The 17,288-nt window shown below is 42.9% G+C and overlaps 1 protein-coding gene across 1 annotated transcript in view; it reads right to left on the minus strand.

Moving 5' to 3' along the window:
- Positions 1-909: 909 nt before the first annotated feature.
- The window catches only part of FIGN (fidgetin, microtubule severing factor), a 125,205-nt gene continuing 108,826 nt past the window's right edge, over positions 910-17,288 (minus strand). Inside the window, 5 exon segments of the mRNA XM_038584675.1 lie at positions 910-2,251; positions 2,254-2,355; positions 2,443-2,476; positions 2,478-2,605; positions 2,608-3,507. Coding sequence (XP_038440603.1) covers positions 1,119-2,251; positions 2,254-2,355; positions 2,443-2,476; positions 2,478-2,605; positions 2,608-3,507 — 2,297 coding nt within the window. The 3' untranslated portion in view covers positions 910-1,118.

The following is a 17,288-nucleotide window of genomic DNA, read 5'->3' on the forward strand; positions in this document are numbered from 1 at the left end:
AGGCAGTCCTAGTTTTCCGGTACTGTGACTTTCAGGGTCCTACACAGGTCTTGTGGCTGAGTGTTCTAGACACTAACATGAACTGAGTAAGTAGCTTTCCATTAACCAGTGTACTTTTTTAAGAACATTTTCATTTCATTATCAAGGAGCAATGTACGAAGAACTCTTGCAGTTTTTGACATAAAGGATTATTCTGCTCTGGTTAATTCCCCATAATTAGTAAAAGAATCTTTAAAAAAAAAAATCCTTCCATTTCTACTTTAAATTGTAAATATTCAGTTGTATCACACGTCAGTATTTTTTTCCGGATACATTCAAAGTAATTTTCCTTGCTCTTTTTTTTCCCAATTGTTGAGGTAAACATACATTTTAATATAAAGTAACATTGAAGCCTATCCCATTACTATCAGCAGTACATAGTGCTTTCAACACATTCCTTTGAGGTACTGTACAAATCACAATCGCTTTCCTGAGTTTTTGCAGACAAGAACATTAAAAGAAATGAACTGCAGAAATTAAGGTCCAGATTACCGTTACCCTGTTTTACCTGTTCTTAGCTTAGTACTGCAGAACAGACAGGATTGAGGAATACTGTTGCTCTTAAAATGGCAAAAATCTGGTTTTCTGTCGTCACACAACCGTTCATCTCTTTAGTCCAATAATGTTTGAAGTTAAAGCTCTTTATATTAGCACATGCCACCAATGTAATTGTGAGGCAAACAAAAAATAAAGCACCACTCCAGGCACTTGACAGCAACTAAATCTCGAGAACAGCAGAATGGAATCAACACACGAGGTTCATGTCCTTCTGAAATCAACACACTTGCACCTTGCTCCTTGGTGAGCGTTGTCTAGCTTGAACTGAACTGAGCATCGACAGATGCTTTCTGTATCTGGGGCTCTCAAATCAGAAGCTCTCGTTTGATGCGTTTTTTTGTTTTTTTTTTTTTTCTTTCCTCCAAATCTACCCTGACGCTAAAGATGCAACTCCATCGTCATCTTCCCCAGTACCCTTTGCGATTTAAACACTACTGGAAAGGGGCTCTATACCCTATGTAGCAGGTTTTATGCGCGTGTGCCAACATTCATTACATTTATTTTTTTTTTTAAAGAAGTCATCACTGACTGCAACCAAACATTTTGTTCCATTCAACATACATATCAAGCTCTTTTTGAGATATGCTAGGCTGAATCTTGCAGAAAGCATTTTCAAAGTCTTGATACGTGACGGGCCTCAACTGGCCGGGCATGATGGCTGAAAGGTCCGTGGCTGGCATGGCGTGGAGGGGGCCCACCGCCGCTTCCTGACACAGGTGAGCCACGTCTAGTCCGGAGAAGCCTTCTGTGCGCTGGACGAGCAGTGCAAACTCCTTGTCACTGAGACAGTAATTGTGCTGTGAGAGCAGTTGTACTATCATCTGGTGCCTCGCTGTGCTGTCGGGAAGTGGGATCAAGAGTCGTTTCATGAAGTACCTCCGGAGGGACTCGTCGATCTCCTCTGGTTTACTGGTGGCACAAATGACTACGATTTGGTCCTCGGCCGACGTGAGTACAGTGTCCAGCTGCATCAGGAATTCCGTTCTCATCCGACTGACTGGACTGTGCTCCTCGCTCACCTGGGAGGAGAGGAGCATGTCGATGTCGCTGACGAAGATCACGGCGGGCTGGCGACACCGCGCCACGAGGAAGGAGGCGTGGATGATCTTCTCCGCCTCGCCCAGCCACTTGGCCACCAGCCCGGAGCCGGCGATCTTGAAGAACGTGGCCCCGAGCTGGCCCGCCAGGCAGCGGCCCAGCAGCGTCTTGCCGGTCCCGCGGGGCCCGAAGAGGAGGATGCTCCGCGGCGAGGCCGTGAGGCCGCTGAAGGCGTCCGACCTGAGCACGGGCCACAGGACCTCCTCCTTGAGCACCGCCTTCACCAGGTCCAGGCCGGCGATGTCGCCCCAGTCCAGCGGCGGGCCCTGCGCGATGATCTCGCTGCTCACCAGGTCGAGCAGGTGCGGCTCGGCGCCCTTGAGCGGCTCGTCGGCGGCGTGGCCGGCTGAGGTAGGTGCGCGCAGCGCGGGGCCCTGCAGGCCGTGGGGCAGCAGCGGCCGGTGCTCCTCCCCGGGCTCGCCCACGCCGGGCGACGGGTACTTGCCGAACGAGTCGCCGCCGGGCCGCGCGCCCAGGCCGGGCTTGGCGGCGCCGTAGGCGGGCGGCGTCAGGGCCCGGCCGGGCTGGCCGCCGAACTTGCGCGGCTGCTCGGGGCCAGCAGCTGCTTGCTCGGCGTGAAGGCCAGGGCGGGGCGGGCGGGCGGCGGCGGCGGGCGGCGGCGGAAGGCGGGGTCGGCGCCGCGGTCGCAAGCTGCTCGCGCTCCCGCCGCCGCTCCCCGCTCCCGCCGCCGCCGCCGCCGCCCCCGCCGCCGCCCCCGCCTCCGCGGCCGGGCCGGCTGGCCGGGGCCCGAGCCCGAGAGGGCGCCGTCGGGCATCCTGTTACATGGGGCTCTGCGCGGACCGCTGCTGCCCGTAGCCGTAGCCCGCGTTAGCCGGCGTCCAGGTCGCCCTGCGCCGCCATGTAGAAGCCTTCCGCTTGAGCGAGCTCGCCGGGCCGCCCGCCAGGGCCGAGGCGCCAGGGGCGCGAGCGCGTGGCCCTGGTAGGCGTAGCCCGCGACGGTGGTGGGCGGCAGCGGCGTGGGCGCGGGGATGCCGGACGGCAGGTAGGCCGAGGGCGGCGGCGGCGGCGCGCCCCCGGGGCTGTAGCCCGCGCCCACGGCCGCCTGCGGGGGGTAGCCGGCCGCCGGGTAGCTGTAGCCCGCCAGGTTGGAGGCCCCGTTGTAGCCGGGGACCAGGGCGGCGGGCGGCGGCGGCGGCGGCGGCGGCGGCGGCGGCTGCAGGAGCCCCGAGCTGTGCAGCGGCGACGGGTGCGGGGACGGGAGCGCGGGGGCCGGCTGGCTGCCGTAGGCCGAGTGCAGGTACGAGCCGTTGTAGCCCGGGGCGTATTCCTGAGACGGGAGCCCGGCGTGCAGGCCGGCCACCGGGTGGCTGCCGCAGCTGCTGCTCGAGTAGCTGGGCTCGGCCAGGTTGCTGGCCACCCCCGGGGAGCTGCCGATGCTGGCCGAGGCGTCGGCGGGCGGCAGCGCGGGCGCCACCCCGGCCTTGCCGGCGGCGAGCACCTCGGGGACGCAGTTCATGGGGTACACGGCGTCCGCACTCAGCGACGGCTGCCAGGGCTCGCTGTCATTCTTCCGGCCGTTCACCAGCCCCGAGGGCGCGTCCGAGTAGTTGCTGAGCACAGGCCGGTCCACGGGGCCTTCCAGGATGCCCGAGTACTTCTCCGCGTACTTCTTCAGCAGGTTGGACGCCGTCAGCGCAGAAATGTCGTCGTTGGCCCAGGCGTACTGGTAGGTGCGCTGCAGGTGGCCGCGGTAGGCTTCGACCTTGTGCGCGGGGGACCGAGTGGTCGACGTGATGTCAAAGTGCTGTTCTGGCCACTGCGCATGCTCCGGCGTCCACTGCATCTTCAAGCCTGAGGATGGGGGGGGGGGGAGGAGCGAGGAAAAGTCAATTTACTAAGGTGCTCATCGGAAAGGGTCACAGCTCTCCCCTAACTTCCTTGGTTACCTGCGATTTTCCATTAACGCCACAGCCATCCTAAAGAATTCCCACAGGTCACAGTATCCACTGTGGCCGCACAGTGCGTGCGCTTTAAAAGGGGACCGAATTTCAGTCCTGTGTGAAAAGGCAACCGAATTTAAATAAAGATCTCTGTAGAGGGCCGGATTCTTTTTTTTTTTTTTTTTTTTTTCCTCCTCCTTAAGCAATAAGCAGATCGATTCCGGTGGAGCCTATCAGGTTACTTGCTGCACACACACGCGCGCACACAGGCACACACGCAGTGCACACGCGCAGGGACCCGTATATATGTACACACACGCTCCTGTCAGATCAGACTTCGACAGCAGGTCCTTAAAAACAATGAAATATGCGGATCTGTTAAACATCCGGCACGTGACACTATGAACACGGGCAGTATCTGGCTGTTGTGTCTTTTCACACCAGAGTTTCTGTTTTGTATTTTAGCCAATGTAAAAACGAGACACAGCCGACAGATCACATCTAGGACCCCTCTCTTCTTCGGGACTGAACACCTAGTTAGCACAGTATAATGCTCCCTGCGCAGAACAATATGACACAGACATAGCAGGTCACTCCATAATCCAACTCTCATCTAAAGTGCTCCACGACAGTTTCAAATCTGCTTCGTGGAGTGCAGCAAAGCAATCTCCCAGGCAGCGCTCCATCGCTTTCATCGCACAAAGCCTACAACTCGGTATGAATTACAACTGGCTCCTTTCTGCCTCTCAGTTCTGTTGTTGAGTCTCTGAAAAAAAAAAACAAGCATCACTTGTCTGTCGGTCTTCCAGCTGGCACGCTCCCTCCTTCTCCTACAGTCCTTCCCTCGCGCCCCCCCCCCACCCCCCCACCCCCGGCCTCCGAGGACTGAGAGGGGAGAGGACACATGCAGATACACACACGTACATAGGCCCGCATAGACGTACCCCTCTCACGTGCGTGCATGTGCGTGTGTATACGGATGTGTATACACCTGGACAGAGAGAGAAGAGGCAGGAAGGAAGGAGGGCGGGGGAGGAGACAGGTGAAAGGGAGCATAAGAATAAAGAGGGAGAGAATCGGGGTTCTCCTTAGGCTTCTGCGGGAAGCAGTGTGTGTGCGGCATGAACTCCAAGAGCGCCCCTAGATAATGAGGCGCTACGGGTAATTCTGTTACCTGCCCGATCACTAACTGAAGCAAGGGGACTTCAGTAGCAAACTGTTGTGAAACAAGACTCTTTTCTCAGAATCCGAGGATCGTTGGAGTTTTACAGTTTAAGGAGACCCTAGAAATTCCCTCACTTCGCAGATTAGGGAACAGGCACCCAAAGGGATCTGTGACATACCCTCCCTCGGACCCTCAAGGACTCACGTATACTTGGTCACCATACAGCACCGCGCCCTGCTCTGTCTCCCGGGGCTGGCTCACCTCATTCTAATCTCTGCGTGGTTCCAACACTTCCTCTTCTGGTACAGCTGCATTAAGTAGGCCTCCTTAATCTCTTTTGTATTAGCCAAAGTGAATTTTGTAAACTGCCTTAATGCCCTCTGGCAGAGATGCCTCGATAAGGAGGAGGCCTGGTCTCAATGAAGCATCTGTGGCATTGGCTCCCTTCTGAATTACGGCAGTCTGTTTTGACAGCTCCTACACCCTTCCGCCTTCCTTCTCCAAGCCCTTTAGCTCTTCGTTCCCTGCCTCTGGCTTCTGACATGGCCAGCTTTGACTTGCTGAGCTAAACTGAACATAGCACAGAGTTTGGTAACAGAATGGCATGTTGATTCCCTCCTGACTCTCTCTTCCTTGTTTGCAAAACCACTGCACCAGACACTGGAAGTTAATTAGCAGGATGATGCTGTGCTAATTGTGTTAATTTACAAGGTTTTAGTCAAAGAGAATCATGCCAGGGCTGGCACTGCTGTCATGCTTCCGACTTAATGATTAAGAAATACTGAAAACAAGGTGGGAAGGATTGCAGTAATTACACAATAAATGAATAAAGCAACAGGATTCATTTGCAAATATATTTTACTGCAGTTGTACTCATTTGCATTTGGATTTTTAAAAAGGATCCATGTAGATATTCATTTGCAAATCACCATCTCAGTTAAATTAAGTCTGAATGCTGCACAGTATAACTTAATCAAGCTCTCTATTTTTTTTAATAAAAATATGAAAGACCTTACTTCTCTTGTAGATGCAACAGATTCTTTCTTCACCCTCCTCTCCCTTACTCCTCCCAAATCCTCATATGTGTTTCTCTTTTAAAACTCCACTTAAAAATATATATATATATATGTATATATATATCATCAATTACAAAAATAATTGTGAAATCCTGATGAAGTACAGCTTGCATTTCAGTCTGAGAAACTCTGGGGGTGAGTTCTAGGAGGAACTAAAGTGATTTTTCTTAATTGTTTCTGCCTTCTCAATCACTCCTTTTGAAGGGGGGGGTGAGGAAAACACATCGCAGAATGGGTGAAATGACCGAAACCACACTTAAAAAGGGAAAAGATGCAATTTTAATGAAGCAGCATTTCAGGAATCATACTTTCATTAAATTCAACTGGAAATTATTAAGAGCAAATCACCAGGAACCAATCGCAAGTAATCAGTATCTAAATTCTTCTAGTGTCATGGGATTTACTTCAAGCCCTATAAAAAGGAAAGAATATTAATGTGACTATAATGTAGAACTGTCTAAAAGACCTACAAATTCATTAGTCCTGTAAATTATTTCCAGGGAATTTCTAGTAGGATTTTTTCTTTAAAAGATTTTCAAATACAGAGTTGAAAAAAATAAGAACTCACATATGCTCTGAGTGGAAGTCTGATTACATTGATACAGAAGAAACGTGAATAAATGTCTTGAAAGGAGGCCTCCAGAAAAAAATTTGGGAGTCAGAGAAAACAGGATTTACCACAAACTCAACATAACACACACACACACACACGCACACACTCACACACACTAGGAGGCGTGGCTTCCTCAGCTGACCTAAGCATTAGTTAACATATATGAAGAACATGATAAAAGCCCATTAAAAAAAAAAAATGAAACTGCTCTGGATTTTGAATAATTATTTGAAAAATAAACAAAAAAGGGGCAGCTTTCTACTTTATTGGCTTAAAATTTTTTCTTGTAAATTAATCGTTTACAAAAAATGTGCAAAAAATGATTTTAGGAAGTTAAAATCACTGTAATAGACAAGAATGTAAAGTTTGCATAAAAGAGGGGGGTTGTTTTCACGGAGCGGGTCTGTGAAGTTCAACTCTGGCAAGACATACATTTTCTAAGCTTTCTACTGCATCTGAAATTGAACAAAGATCCTATCAAAATTATTTATTTGGGACAATTACTTGATGTACCATTGCCTTTTGGTTCTCGTGCTATTTTTGGATGTGCTTACCAAGATAATTGAAAGTTTATTTATTGATGCATATTAACTAACACTAACCTTAGCGAGGCCGCCAAAGGCAAGACTGAGCTTTGATTAAATCACCTTAAGGGAACAGAATTATTCACATCCCCTGGAACACGAGTACTTACCCCGGGTTTTGAAATCACTAATGTTACTTGAAAGCTCCAGTTAATAGTTAAGCATAAACTAGTTCTTATTATTAGTAGGAGCCGAAGAAGCCAGCGTACAGGAGATTGTCCTGTGCTTTTGGAGCACAGAGAGCTTTCTCATCAGTTTTTTGAATTTTAATGCTAATTGGAAGGAGAACCAAACTTGGTTGTGTTGTTGTTGTTGTTGTTGTTATTCTGTTTACTGGTGGTGATAGTCCTGATGTGGAACAGAAGAAAAACGTCGAGCCAAATGTTCTTTGAACAACAACAACAAAAAAAATCATGCTCCATTTGATTGTTATTGCTGTTCTCTATGTGTAGGAAGTAGCACACGAGTGTCACTTGGCACCCAAATAATAAGATGGGCTTTAAATACAGCTTTTATATGGTTTCTCTTTGGAACATGCAGAGAAAAATCTCAGAAACAATACTATTTTAACATTATTTAGAAACATGACTCCAGAACAGTAACTTCCACTGCTGTTTAGAAATAGCTTAAATAGGTACAATAAAGATTCAGACAACAGTGGAAAGTAAGAAAAATAGTTCTTAAAGATAATTGAAGGACTGTTCCAAAACATCGATTTTTATTTTTGAAAGGATCGGGAAATTCCTAATACAGCTAGCAAATTTCACAATGCAATGTGTTTGTTCTTAAAATATATTATTTAATAGAAAATTGCTTTTAAGATACCTTAACGTAAGTTATTACACCAGAAAGATAGGTACTACTTTAAGAAGCCTGAGCACTTTGCTGTTTTATTGCTATAGGATGAATTTATGTATATTAAACGAATAAGGCTGTATTTCCCATAAAACTGGACAGTTTGGAGGACATTTTCCTTTCTGATCGTTTCTGCCCACATTATAACTTAGGTTTAATTACTAAGCAGTTGCTGCCTCATTGCTTTACTTGCTCCATTTTGTTCTTTATTTTGAAACAACACAACTGTGACGTCCTTCGAAGCTCTGTCACAGCTTCACGATGACAAAGAAGCTGCTACGGAGAAAAATGAAGGATATAAAAGCAACTTTAAGAACGGGAGGAAATCGGAAATAAGCCACTAAGCCTCCGGAGTCTATTTTTAGCACACTTTCCTGGAAATACTCCTCTAAGGTCCGGGCTTCCCTACCCTGACCCCTACCTGACACACGTGTGCTGCTCAGCCGTTCAGCAGGTCTAAAAAAGCTGTTCTCTACAAGGTTCCCATAGGGTACTGCAGGCTGCTGGGGACTTGCCTTCATCTGTAGGTTTTCTCACACTCCTGGGGCAGGGACCGGAGGCAGACACCTGCAGGCATGGAAGGCTTGCTTGCTGCACGACATCACTACACCCGTTACGCCCCTGTGGGCCACTGTACCCCTGAACTTTTCATTAGTACGTATTTAAATGTATTTTCATTAGTACTTATTTAAGTGTATTTTTTTTAATCTAATGGCATATTTGCCCACCTTCTCTCTAGAAAGCAGTCACTCCTGGGGTAAATACAACAAAGTGCAGTTGACCCTTGAATAACACTGGTTTGAATGAATTATGTGGGTCCACATGTATGCAGAGGTTTTTTTTTTGTTTTGTTTTTGTTTTTTGTTTTGATAAATACATGACAATACTGCAGATGGATTTCTTACGATTTTCTTAACAGCACTTTCTTTTCTCTGTAGAGCTTACTTTATCATACGAATACAGTATAAAATACAGACAAAATACAAAATGCGTGTTAATCGACTGTTTACGTTATTGGTAAGGTCAAGAGTAGGCTGTTACGTTTTCGGAGAGTCAGAAGTGACACGCAGACCCTTGACACCTGCGTTGTTCAAGGGTCAAGCTGAATGTAATAGTTGACACCCCCTGGGCCTAACACTGCAACAGAGTCACCCTCTCCTGGGGAATGTTAGAACCAACACACAGGACATTCAGAATTCCAGGAAGAGGGCAGCAAATTCACCAGCTAAAAATACAGGTTTGTGCAGTAAAAGGCTTCTACAAACCTCCTGGCGGTGAACACGGGCCTGATGCGGTATCTCCTGATCATGATCCTTCAAGGAAGGTGATGACCAAATGAAATGTTTGAGCAGACCCAGTAGGAGTCTCCCCCTCCTAAGCCAGGAGGCCAGCACAGCAGTGTCTAGGATCCCCTATACTCACCCAGTTGATCCGAAATCTTAGTCTATTCCCTGATCATTCCCAGCCTGAAAATGTGATGTCATATCCAAAAACAAGGAGGAAGAGCATGGAAATGACACGTTCTTTTTAACCCAGTCGATCCAGTTCCATCTTGAGAACGCCAAAGTTAGAAGACCTTTATCAACAGCTAACCATGTGGTAGAGACTGTGAATTTTATTTAGCCAACGACCTGAGGGCTCACTATGTATAAAGCCTGTGGTTCGGTGGTGAGAATTCAAGTCGAGGGCATCTGTTTTTATAAGACAATGAAGCTTTTTCAGCTTCGTGTCTTCTTTGTCATTTCACATTCTAAATTCTCTTTGATTTTAGAAATTAAGGGAACTTTGAAGTAACCCCAACCCAGACAGTCTCAGTTATACTTTGCTACTTCACTTACTATGATGTCCTGTGGGGTTGAAAACTATTTTGCCTGACACAGTGTTTTATTTGGAGGTATTGCTAGCGTGTTGGGATAGAAAGGGACTGATGAAAACACAAAGGTTGTGGAATTTTGTTCAAAGAGTGAATATCCCAAGCTTGAGAGTCAGACCCAGGGCTTTGCTCATGCCATTGCTTATTTGTTCAAATCTTGGTGAAGTCACTTAAGCACATCAAACTCCCTTTTTTGCAGCTATAAAATGTGGACCATAATGGTATCCTATATCTTACTGGATTGTTAAGAAGATTACCTAAAGTAATAATATTCATGAAAATATCTTCTGTGAACGGCTATACAAATATTTCTTATTCTTTGATTTTGAAAAATAATACAAGTGCACAAAACTGACTAGACAGAAAAAAAAAAAAGTAAAATCACTCCTAGAATTCTAAGTCACTTTTTCTTCAACCTCAAGACAGCTACTGAAAAGGAAATTTTCCAGTGGGAATGTTGGTTATAAGGAAGGTATTAGAAATTCTTTCATACTCAGCAGAACACAGAGCATGATCTTACAAAAAGGGGCCAGAAATCAGATGTTTTCGATTCTAGATGTTTTCATAGTATTTTATTTTAAATGTTACCTGTTACTCAACATTATAGAGACCACAAGTAAGAAATAAAGTACTTAGAGGTTTAAATCCAGTGAAACTTGCAGCTTCAAAATAAGATAATTATATAGCAATACTGTCAAATGATTTTTCTCTTTAAATCACACTTTCACACCTCAAGACTCCAACTTATAATACATTTTGAAGCAAATTACTCCCTCCTCCCATTTCACCATATTTGCATAAAGCGATCCTTTTTAAGAACCACGCAGGCATTTCTGGCTAAATGGCCCTTAGTAAATACAGTTTTAATACCTCACCCTCTAATGTAGAGAAATTGCCACCTGACTGCCTGAGGGCAGCATACAGCCTGCAACCATCTTCTGTTTCGCCAGCACAGTTAACTTCATAAAAAGAATCTTTATTTCCATATTTTCTATTTCTCAAGACAAGGTGAATGCTCTGTATCACTAGATCTCATTCTCCCCTGGCAACAACTGGATGAACCTGAATCCCAGCTGCCCACTTTGGACATGGCACGCTCTCTCCACTTTGTCACGGTGTTCCCACTCCCTATTAGAACGTCGGGTATTTTTATGGTAGTGATCGGTCACGTAAACAATCAAATTTATGATTGCATTAGGAAGCTTCAAGCTCCAGCTTTTACACTTAAGTACATTTTCTTGAAAACTAGTAAGTATAGTGCTCTAAAACGAACAAGTAGTATCTTTAGAAAAAAAAAAAACCCTAAATATTATACACACACACACACACACACACACACACACACACACACACACACACACATTCCTGTCCCCTTAATCAGAACATAGGGAAAATGGTTGATATTTTTCTGGTTGATTCAGTGTCCTCAGTACAGCAGTGTAGAATGATGAATAATGATTTAAAAAGCTGGTTTCCACATTGCTGTAATTTCACCGTTTCCCCCTTTGCTCTGATTTGTCAGATACTTTTTCTAGATGTTTTCCCTAAATCAGTCCTCACCATTCCTAATATGCTCCTTTGAATATATCACAAACCAAAGCTTCATTTAATTTTAATGTTTCCCCTATAGGTCGGTCAGTCATGAGTTTTAGTACATCTTTCGAGAGACTGTATAAGTGATTCCAAAGTTACACTTCCTATTTCTTAGAGAAAACTGGGGTGGTATCTTGGTAAGCAACCGATCTGGTCTATAGGTCATCCTTTTGGGCTTAGTAAGAGCCTGTATTCAATGTTCTAGACATCATGACTTAGGCTAGAATGATATGTACTCTGTCCTTCAGTTAAATTTGTGTGTAGCTTATCACCTAAGTCAGTTTCCCTAAAATATATTAGATTTTATTCACAGCAACAAAATATTTACTCATCAAAATGTGACCAAATGTAAAAATGACTGTTTTGCCAGTATTTCATACTGAGGATGAAACTTGGTATCTACTTGTCTGGTAGGTCATCATTTCTAATATATGAGACATATATAAGAGGATGGCTTCCATTTATGAGGATGAACGCATGAGCACTTATGCAAAGCAAATTACACCGAAGAAAGAGGTATCGCTTTTAGTCCACTGGAGTCTATATTCAGTATATGATCAGGATAGACAGCCTGTCACTTAAAGCAACCCAGGAAATCATAATCATAATTCAAATAAATATGTTTTCCTGTGGGGGACCCAAAATTTCCTAAACTTAAATGCAAGTATTCAAGTAAATATGTAGTCATGCTCACATTAACTCCAACTATTTTAAAATTACAATTTTGATTTTTTGTTTGGCTGGTCGTTTGTTTTTGTAAGGGCAGGGTTTTACAATAGTTGATGTGTAAAAATTTTTGAATACTAATTTAAGTGAAGTAAAGAGGGGATCCCTGGGGTGGCTCAGTGGTTTAGCGCCTGCCTTTGGCCCAGGGCGCAATCCTGGAGACCCGGGATGGAGTCCCATGTCGGGCTCCCGGTGCATGGAGCCTGATTCTCCCTCTGCCTGTGTCTCTCTCTGTGTGTGTGTGTGTGTGTGTGTGTGTGTGTCTCATGAATAAATAAATAAAATCTTTTTTAAAGAAACAAAAACAAAGAATACTAGGCTATGCATACACCGGCAATTTAAAATACACCAATGATGTATACTGTGAATCTTAATATTTAGTGTCAGGTGTCCTCAACTATTGCAAGGGAAAAAGTTTGAAGGTTACTAGATAAGAGGACAGATTCTTCCATGTGAAGTCAAATATTTTGTTTATTCTACCTCTGTGAATGTTTTTAGATAATTTGTACTCGGCTTTAACAGTGCTTTGTAGGTAACCTTTAAAGTTGGTCCTTTATGGCCTTCCATTTCTCATGCTGTCTCTTCCCTTTTCCCATATACATTTTCAATCCATTACAGCCATCAACCTCCTCCCCACCCCACACACACACATCGGTTCTTTTTGTCATACAAAGATCATCAGGACACACCACATATGTCCATAGGGACTGCCCGGGCTAATGAATATGTATGTTCTGTGCCACAACAGAGCACTCCCCTTGTTCTGCGGTATCAACCCTCTTATGTGTGTAAATAACAGGTGAGCTGTGTAGCGTGCAGGGATAAACGGGGTTAACACAACCCGAAAGCCCCCGTGCTAGACTCCTAGTACCCAGCCTCTATGGTTGATCCAGAGAAATCCACATGCCAAGAGTACTGTGCATCTTCTGTGTCATTTTGAATCTTTACTTTCAGAAAGCTTTCTGCCAAGGCACCATTACCATTGTCCTAAAAGTCTGGGGTTATTCCGGTTGATTCTCAAGTTACTGTCGTGTCATAAAAAATAAATTCCCACTTTTAGTTAACATAAACCGGGCATGGAACCAACCTTGAATTATGACGTGTCTGCTTCATTTTCTCCATCCCAATCCTAAAACGTTAGGTTAACCATTATGCGCACGCATAGCTATTTGTAAATAGTTATTTGCACGTGTGGATTCTATTTCAAGTATATAAATGGAAAGCTCAATTTAGCTATATTTAAGCTGAACTGTATTCACTTTTTGCCCAACACGCCGTGCTGACATGGGTCAATAAACAAATTTCAGAATCTCCCAAACCCCATGACCTTGTGTACGATGGAGTATGCATTTGTCCTCTTTTTCGTGTTTCTCTAGAACCTTCCTCTAAAGACAGTTTACGTAAAACAAAATAGACCACTGAGGCTGCTTATTTATTTAAGATTAAGGATACTCTCATACAATTAGACAAAGGAGTAGAATATGATTTACATATAAGTATATAACTCTTCAATCATTCTCCTTAATAAAAACTCTGCTTATGGGGACTCTGAGGTGTGCAAAGCCCAGACAAAATTTGTTTAGGTTACTTATGCATTTTTCTCTTTTTGGCAATTCGTGCATTAATTTTTAATGCAATAGCAAAATAGCGTCTTGGACTTTGATAAAAATATTCTATAGTCAGGGCTGGGTGACATAGTGCATTAATTCAGTGTCCTTCACTCCTGGGACCTGTGTATAATTTAGTCCAGCCTGAAGAAAATAACTTTGATCTGAAGGCAGTGGAAAAAGCTACATATGAAATGAGTTTAGGTAGGTTTAGGGTTGTTTCTTCCATATGAGACAATGTATGAAGATAAACTGCTTTTGAATACAATCAACAAGGTCTAGGATTAAAAGCGAAGAGCTCTTACCAACAACACTAGTTTCCATTCTCCACTCCTCCTCCCCTTCCCCCAGCCCCATTCTATGGTCTGGTGAAATAAACCTGAGCACCACCTATAATTAGGATGCTCTAATTTCCAGATAAACAGAACGTTGTTAAAAGTGCAGTGTGAATGACAGTCCAGTCATTAGTGCTGTTGGCTCTTCCATTTGTAAAAACAAAGAATGCTGCATAATGAGACAGAAGCAGAAAAGAGGAAAGATATCAGCGACCTCAAAGAAAGTGGCACTTCCTGTCCTGGAGGGGGTGCCCAACAACCTAACCTAAAAGAAACCATTTCTTCAGATTCTGTCTTGATGTCGAGCCCTATGACAATATTTAACAACACAGTTTCATCTGTTTTGATAGACGATGCCATTATGTAAAAAAAGTTTAGGCCTTGGCTGAATTTATTTTATTATTTTATTTTATTTTAGACCTTGGCTGAATTTATTTTATTTTATTTTAGACCTTGGCTGAATTTAAAACAGTGACTGGTCTAGTGACATTAATCGCATGAAATACATACCCACTTTCTTTTGCTCACAATTCTACAATCAATTCCAATCCAGCTCTTTTCTGTTGTGAATAAATATGGCTTACTTTGTCTCTAATACAGCAATTAAGAATAAACTTGCTCTCATTACTGTCAATAAAGTTAAAAGCTATAAGGATGTTGCTTCTATATGGTATAAACTGTTACTACAATTGTATACTTCTTACCCATCATGAACTATTTTATTGGCCTCCTTAGTTATGCAAATGCTCCAGTATTTGCTAATAATTTTAAGGAAAAGGGAGATAACAGTCACATTTTAAAATCAGCAGGAAATTTGAAAGAAATGTATTTTTTTAATGTTTCAAGTTTTTATTTAAATTCTAGTTAATTAACATCTAGTGTAATATTAGTTTCAGGAATATAATTTAGTGATTCATCACTTACATATACCACCCAGTGTTTATCAAGATAAAATAAACTAATTTTTAAATTTGCTAGTTTTAGTTGCTTACATTAAAAGGTAAATAGGGGGCAGCCCGGGTGGCTCAGCAGCTTAGCGGCCCAGGCGTGATCCTGGACACCCGGGATCGAATCCCAAATCGGGCTCCCTGTATGGAGCCTCCTTCTCCCTCTGCTGTGTCTCTGCCTCTGTCTCTCTCTTTCTCTGTCTCTCATGAATAAATAAATAAAATCTTTAAAAAATAAAATAAAATAAAAGGTAAATAGGTCAAATCTTCCTGCCCCCTCTTCAAATTATGTGCATCCTATTTACACAAACTCCCTAAACGACAGGAAAACTTGAACCCTGCAGGTGATCCATGTAGGCTACACCAAAAGAAATCAAATCTAGAGGCCTGTATATATGTATTTCAGTGTTATGTCTGTAGTTACAAAAAGGATATAGAGAAAATGGGGAAATGACAGAAAAAGGAAAGAGATTTTTAAAATTGCTTTTATCCTAAAAATGATCTCCTTTACTTCTAATCTCAGAATCCAAAGTCCATTCTAAATCATTTAACGAATGTGCACACCATATTTTTAATCACAAGTAAGCATATCTCAGGTTTTCCTTAGCTGGGTATTTGTGGCTGGAACCGAGTTGTACACCTCAAAAAACTTCCATACTTATAAAACTTAAAAGTTTTATTTATGATCGCAAACTACATTGCGAACATTCTTTTCCTTAATTGAGCACTCATTTTCCAGGAGGTCTGGGTTGACATGTGTAGTATTCTTCAAGAAGGAAATCTAATAACAATTTCATTGCATATTGGTGCATTTTCTCAGGTGAATAAAAACAACCATTTTTTAACCGAAGTATAGTTGATACACTTATTAGAATCATTTTCAATGAAATGCTTAAAAAACCCCTAAGAAGCAAACAATTAAAATATGTAATAACTGGGTTACATAGGAGAGCACCCCCAGTTGTCAATTTAGAAGTGTTCTGTGTTTTCTATAGAATAGTTTTTTACACAATAGAGATTCATAAAAGTAATGATGAATCATAAGTCGAAGAAGATTCCTTCCTCATTGAAATGACATACCTGAACTGGTCTCATTTTAAGTAAGTCTTTTTTGAAAGCATCCGAATGTCCACAAGAACATTCATTTATATTTGACTTTCGTCTCCTGGCCATTACCTGATCACTTAGCTAACTTGTGAAGTTTTTCAGGTGAGGATGTTTTATTGTGCCCTCCTTTTTATAAATGCTTCTACATCCAGCCATTGTTTTCATATTTTACCCTAGGAATTATTTTATCCTGTTCAGTGTCAAATGATATTATACTTTAAAAGAGAATCTATTCAGAGAATATAGCATAAAATGGTGCACTGCATCCCTGGCCATAGCTCCCAGAAGCATTAAAATGTTACTAGAGTACCCGAATGACAGCAATGACAGCTTAATCACTTAAAGGCTTTTTACATTAACAGTTTTTTTCTTTCAATTTGAGCAGTAATATTCAGGCATGATTTAATAGGAGGTTAGCTGTTAAATGCAGCTAAATAACATACTTTTTTTAAATATCAAAATCAAGTTTAGTGTCTAATGAACATTTCTTGACACTTTCTGAAATATTAGTGCACATTCATAAAGCATGGTTTATTTTTTCCTTCCAATATATGTACTAAAAAAAAATGGCCTGATAATTAGCATGCATAGTCCAGCAGCTTCCTGTATTGTTATGATTTTAAGTAGAAGATCCATGGATAAAACATAATTGAAAGGTGAGCCTATTAATCTGGAGAATAACCTCCACAAACCAAATAAGAATGAATCATTTTTAAGTCTCCACCTCATTTATAGCTTTATATTCCTAAGGAGAGAAAAAAAAAAAAAAGCAGGGAGAAACTAAAGGTGACCTTATTTAGACATATTAGTCAAGACAGCCTTTGCTGTTTTTAACCAAACATGATTGTGACTCTACTTTGTCCATCCAGTTTTCCAGTGTGTAAATTGGATGATGACTTGGACAATTCTCTCTTCATTAGTGAACTGTGGAAAGGAAATATAGAGGTGGCTTTTTATTTTTTAAACTCTGCTGTGTCTTATAGCTAGATTTTGAGGCATCAAGGAAATATATATATATATATACATATATATATGTATATATATATATTTTTTCTAGACAAGCTGTCGTAATTGAAATGAAGTCTAATCAGACTCATTACTGTTTTCAGCAATTTGCACGACCAAAGATGCTTATTAGGTAACTGTGTTTAATAAACCACTCTTTAGAAAAATACCAGTAATGAGCTCTTAACAGCCAATCTTTAGCGTGA

This window comes from Canis lupus, chromosome 36 (assembly GCF_011100685.1).
Source record: "Canis lupus familiaris isolate Mischka breed German Shepherd chromosome 36, alternate assembly UU_Cfam_GSD_1.0, whole genome shotgun sequence".
Lineage (NCBI taxonomy): Eukaryota > Metazoa > Chordata > Mammalia > Carnivora > Canidae > Canis > Canis lupus.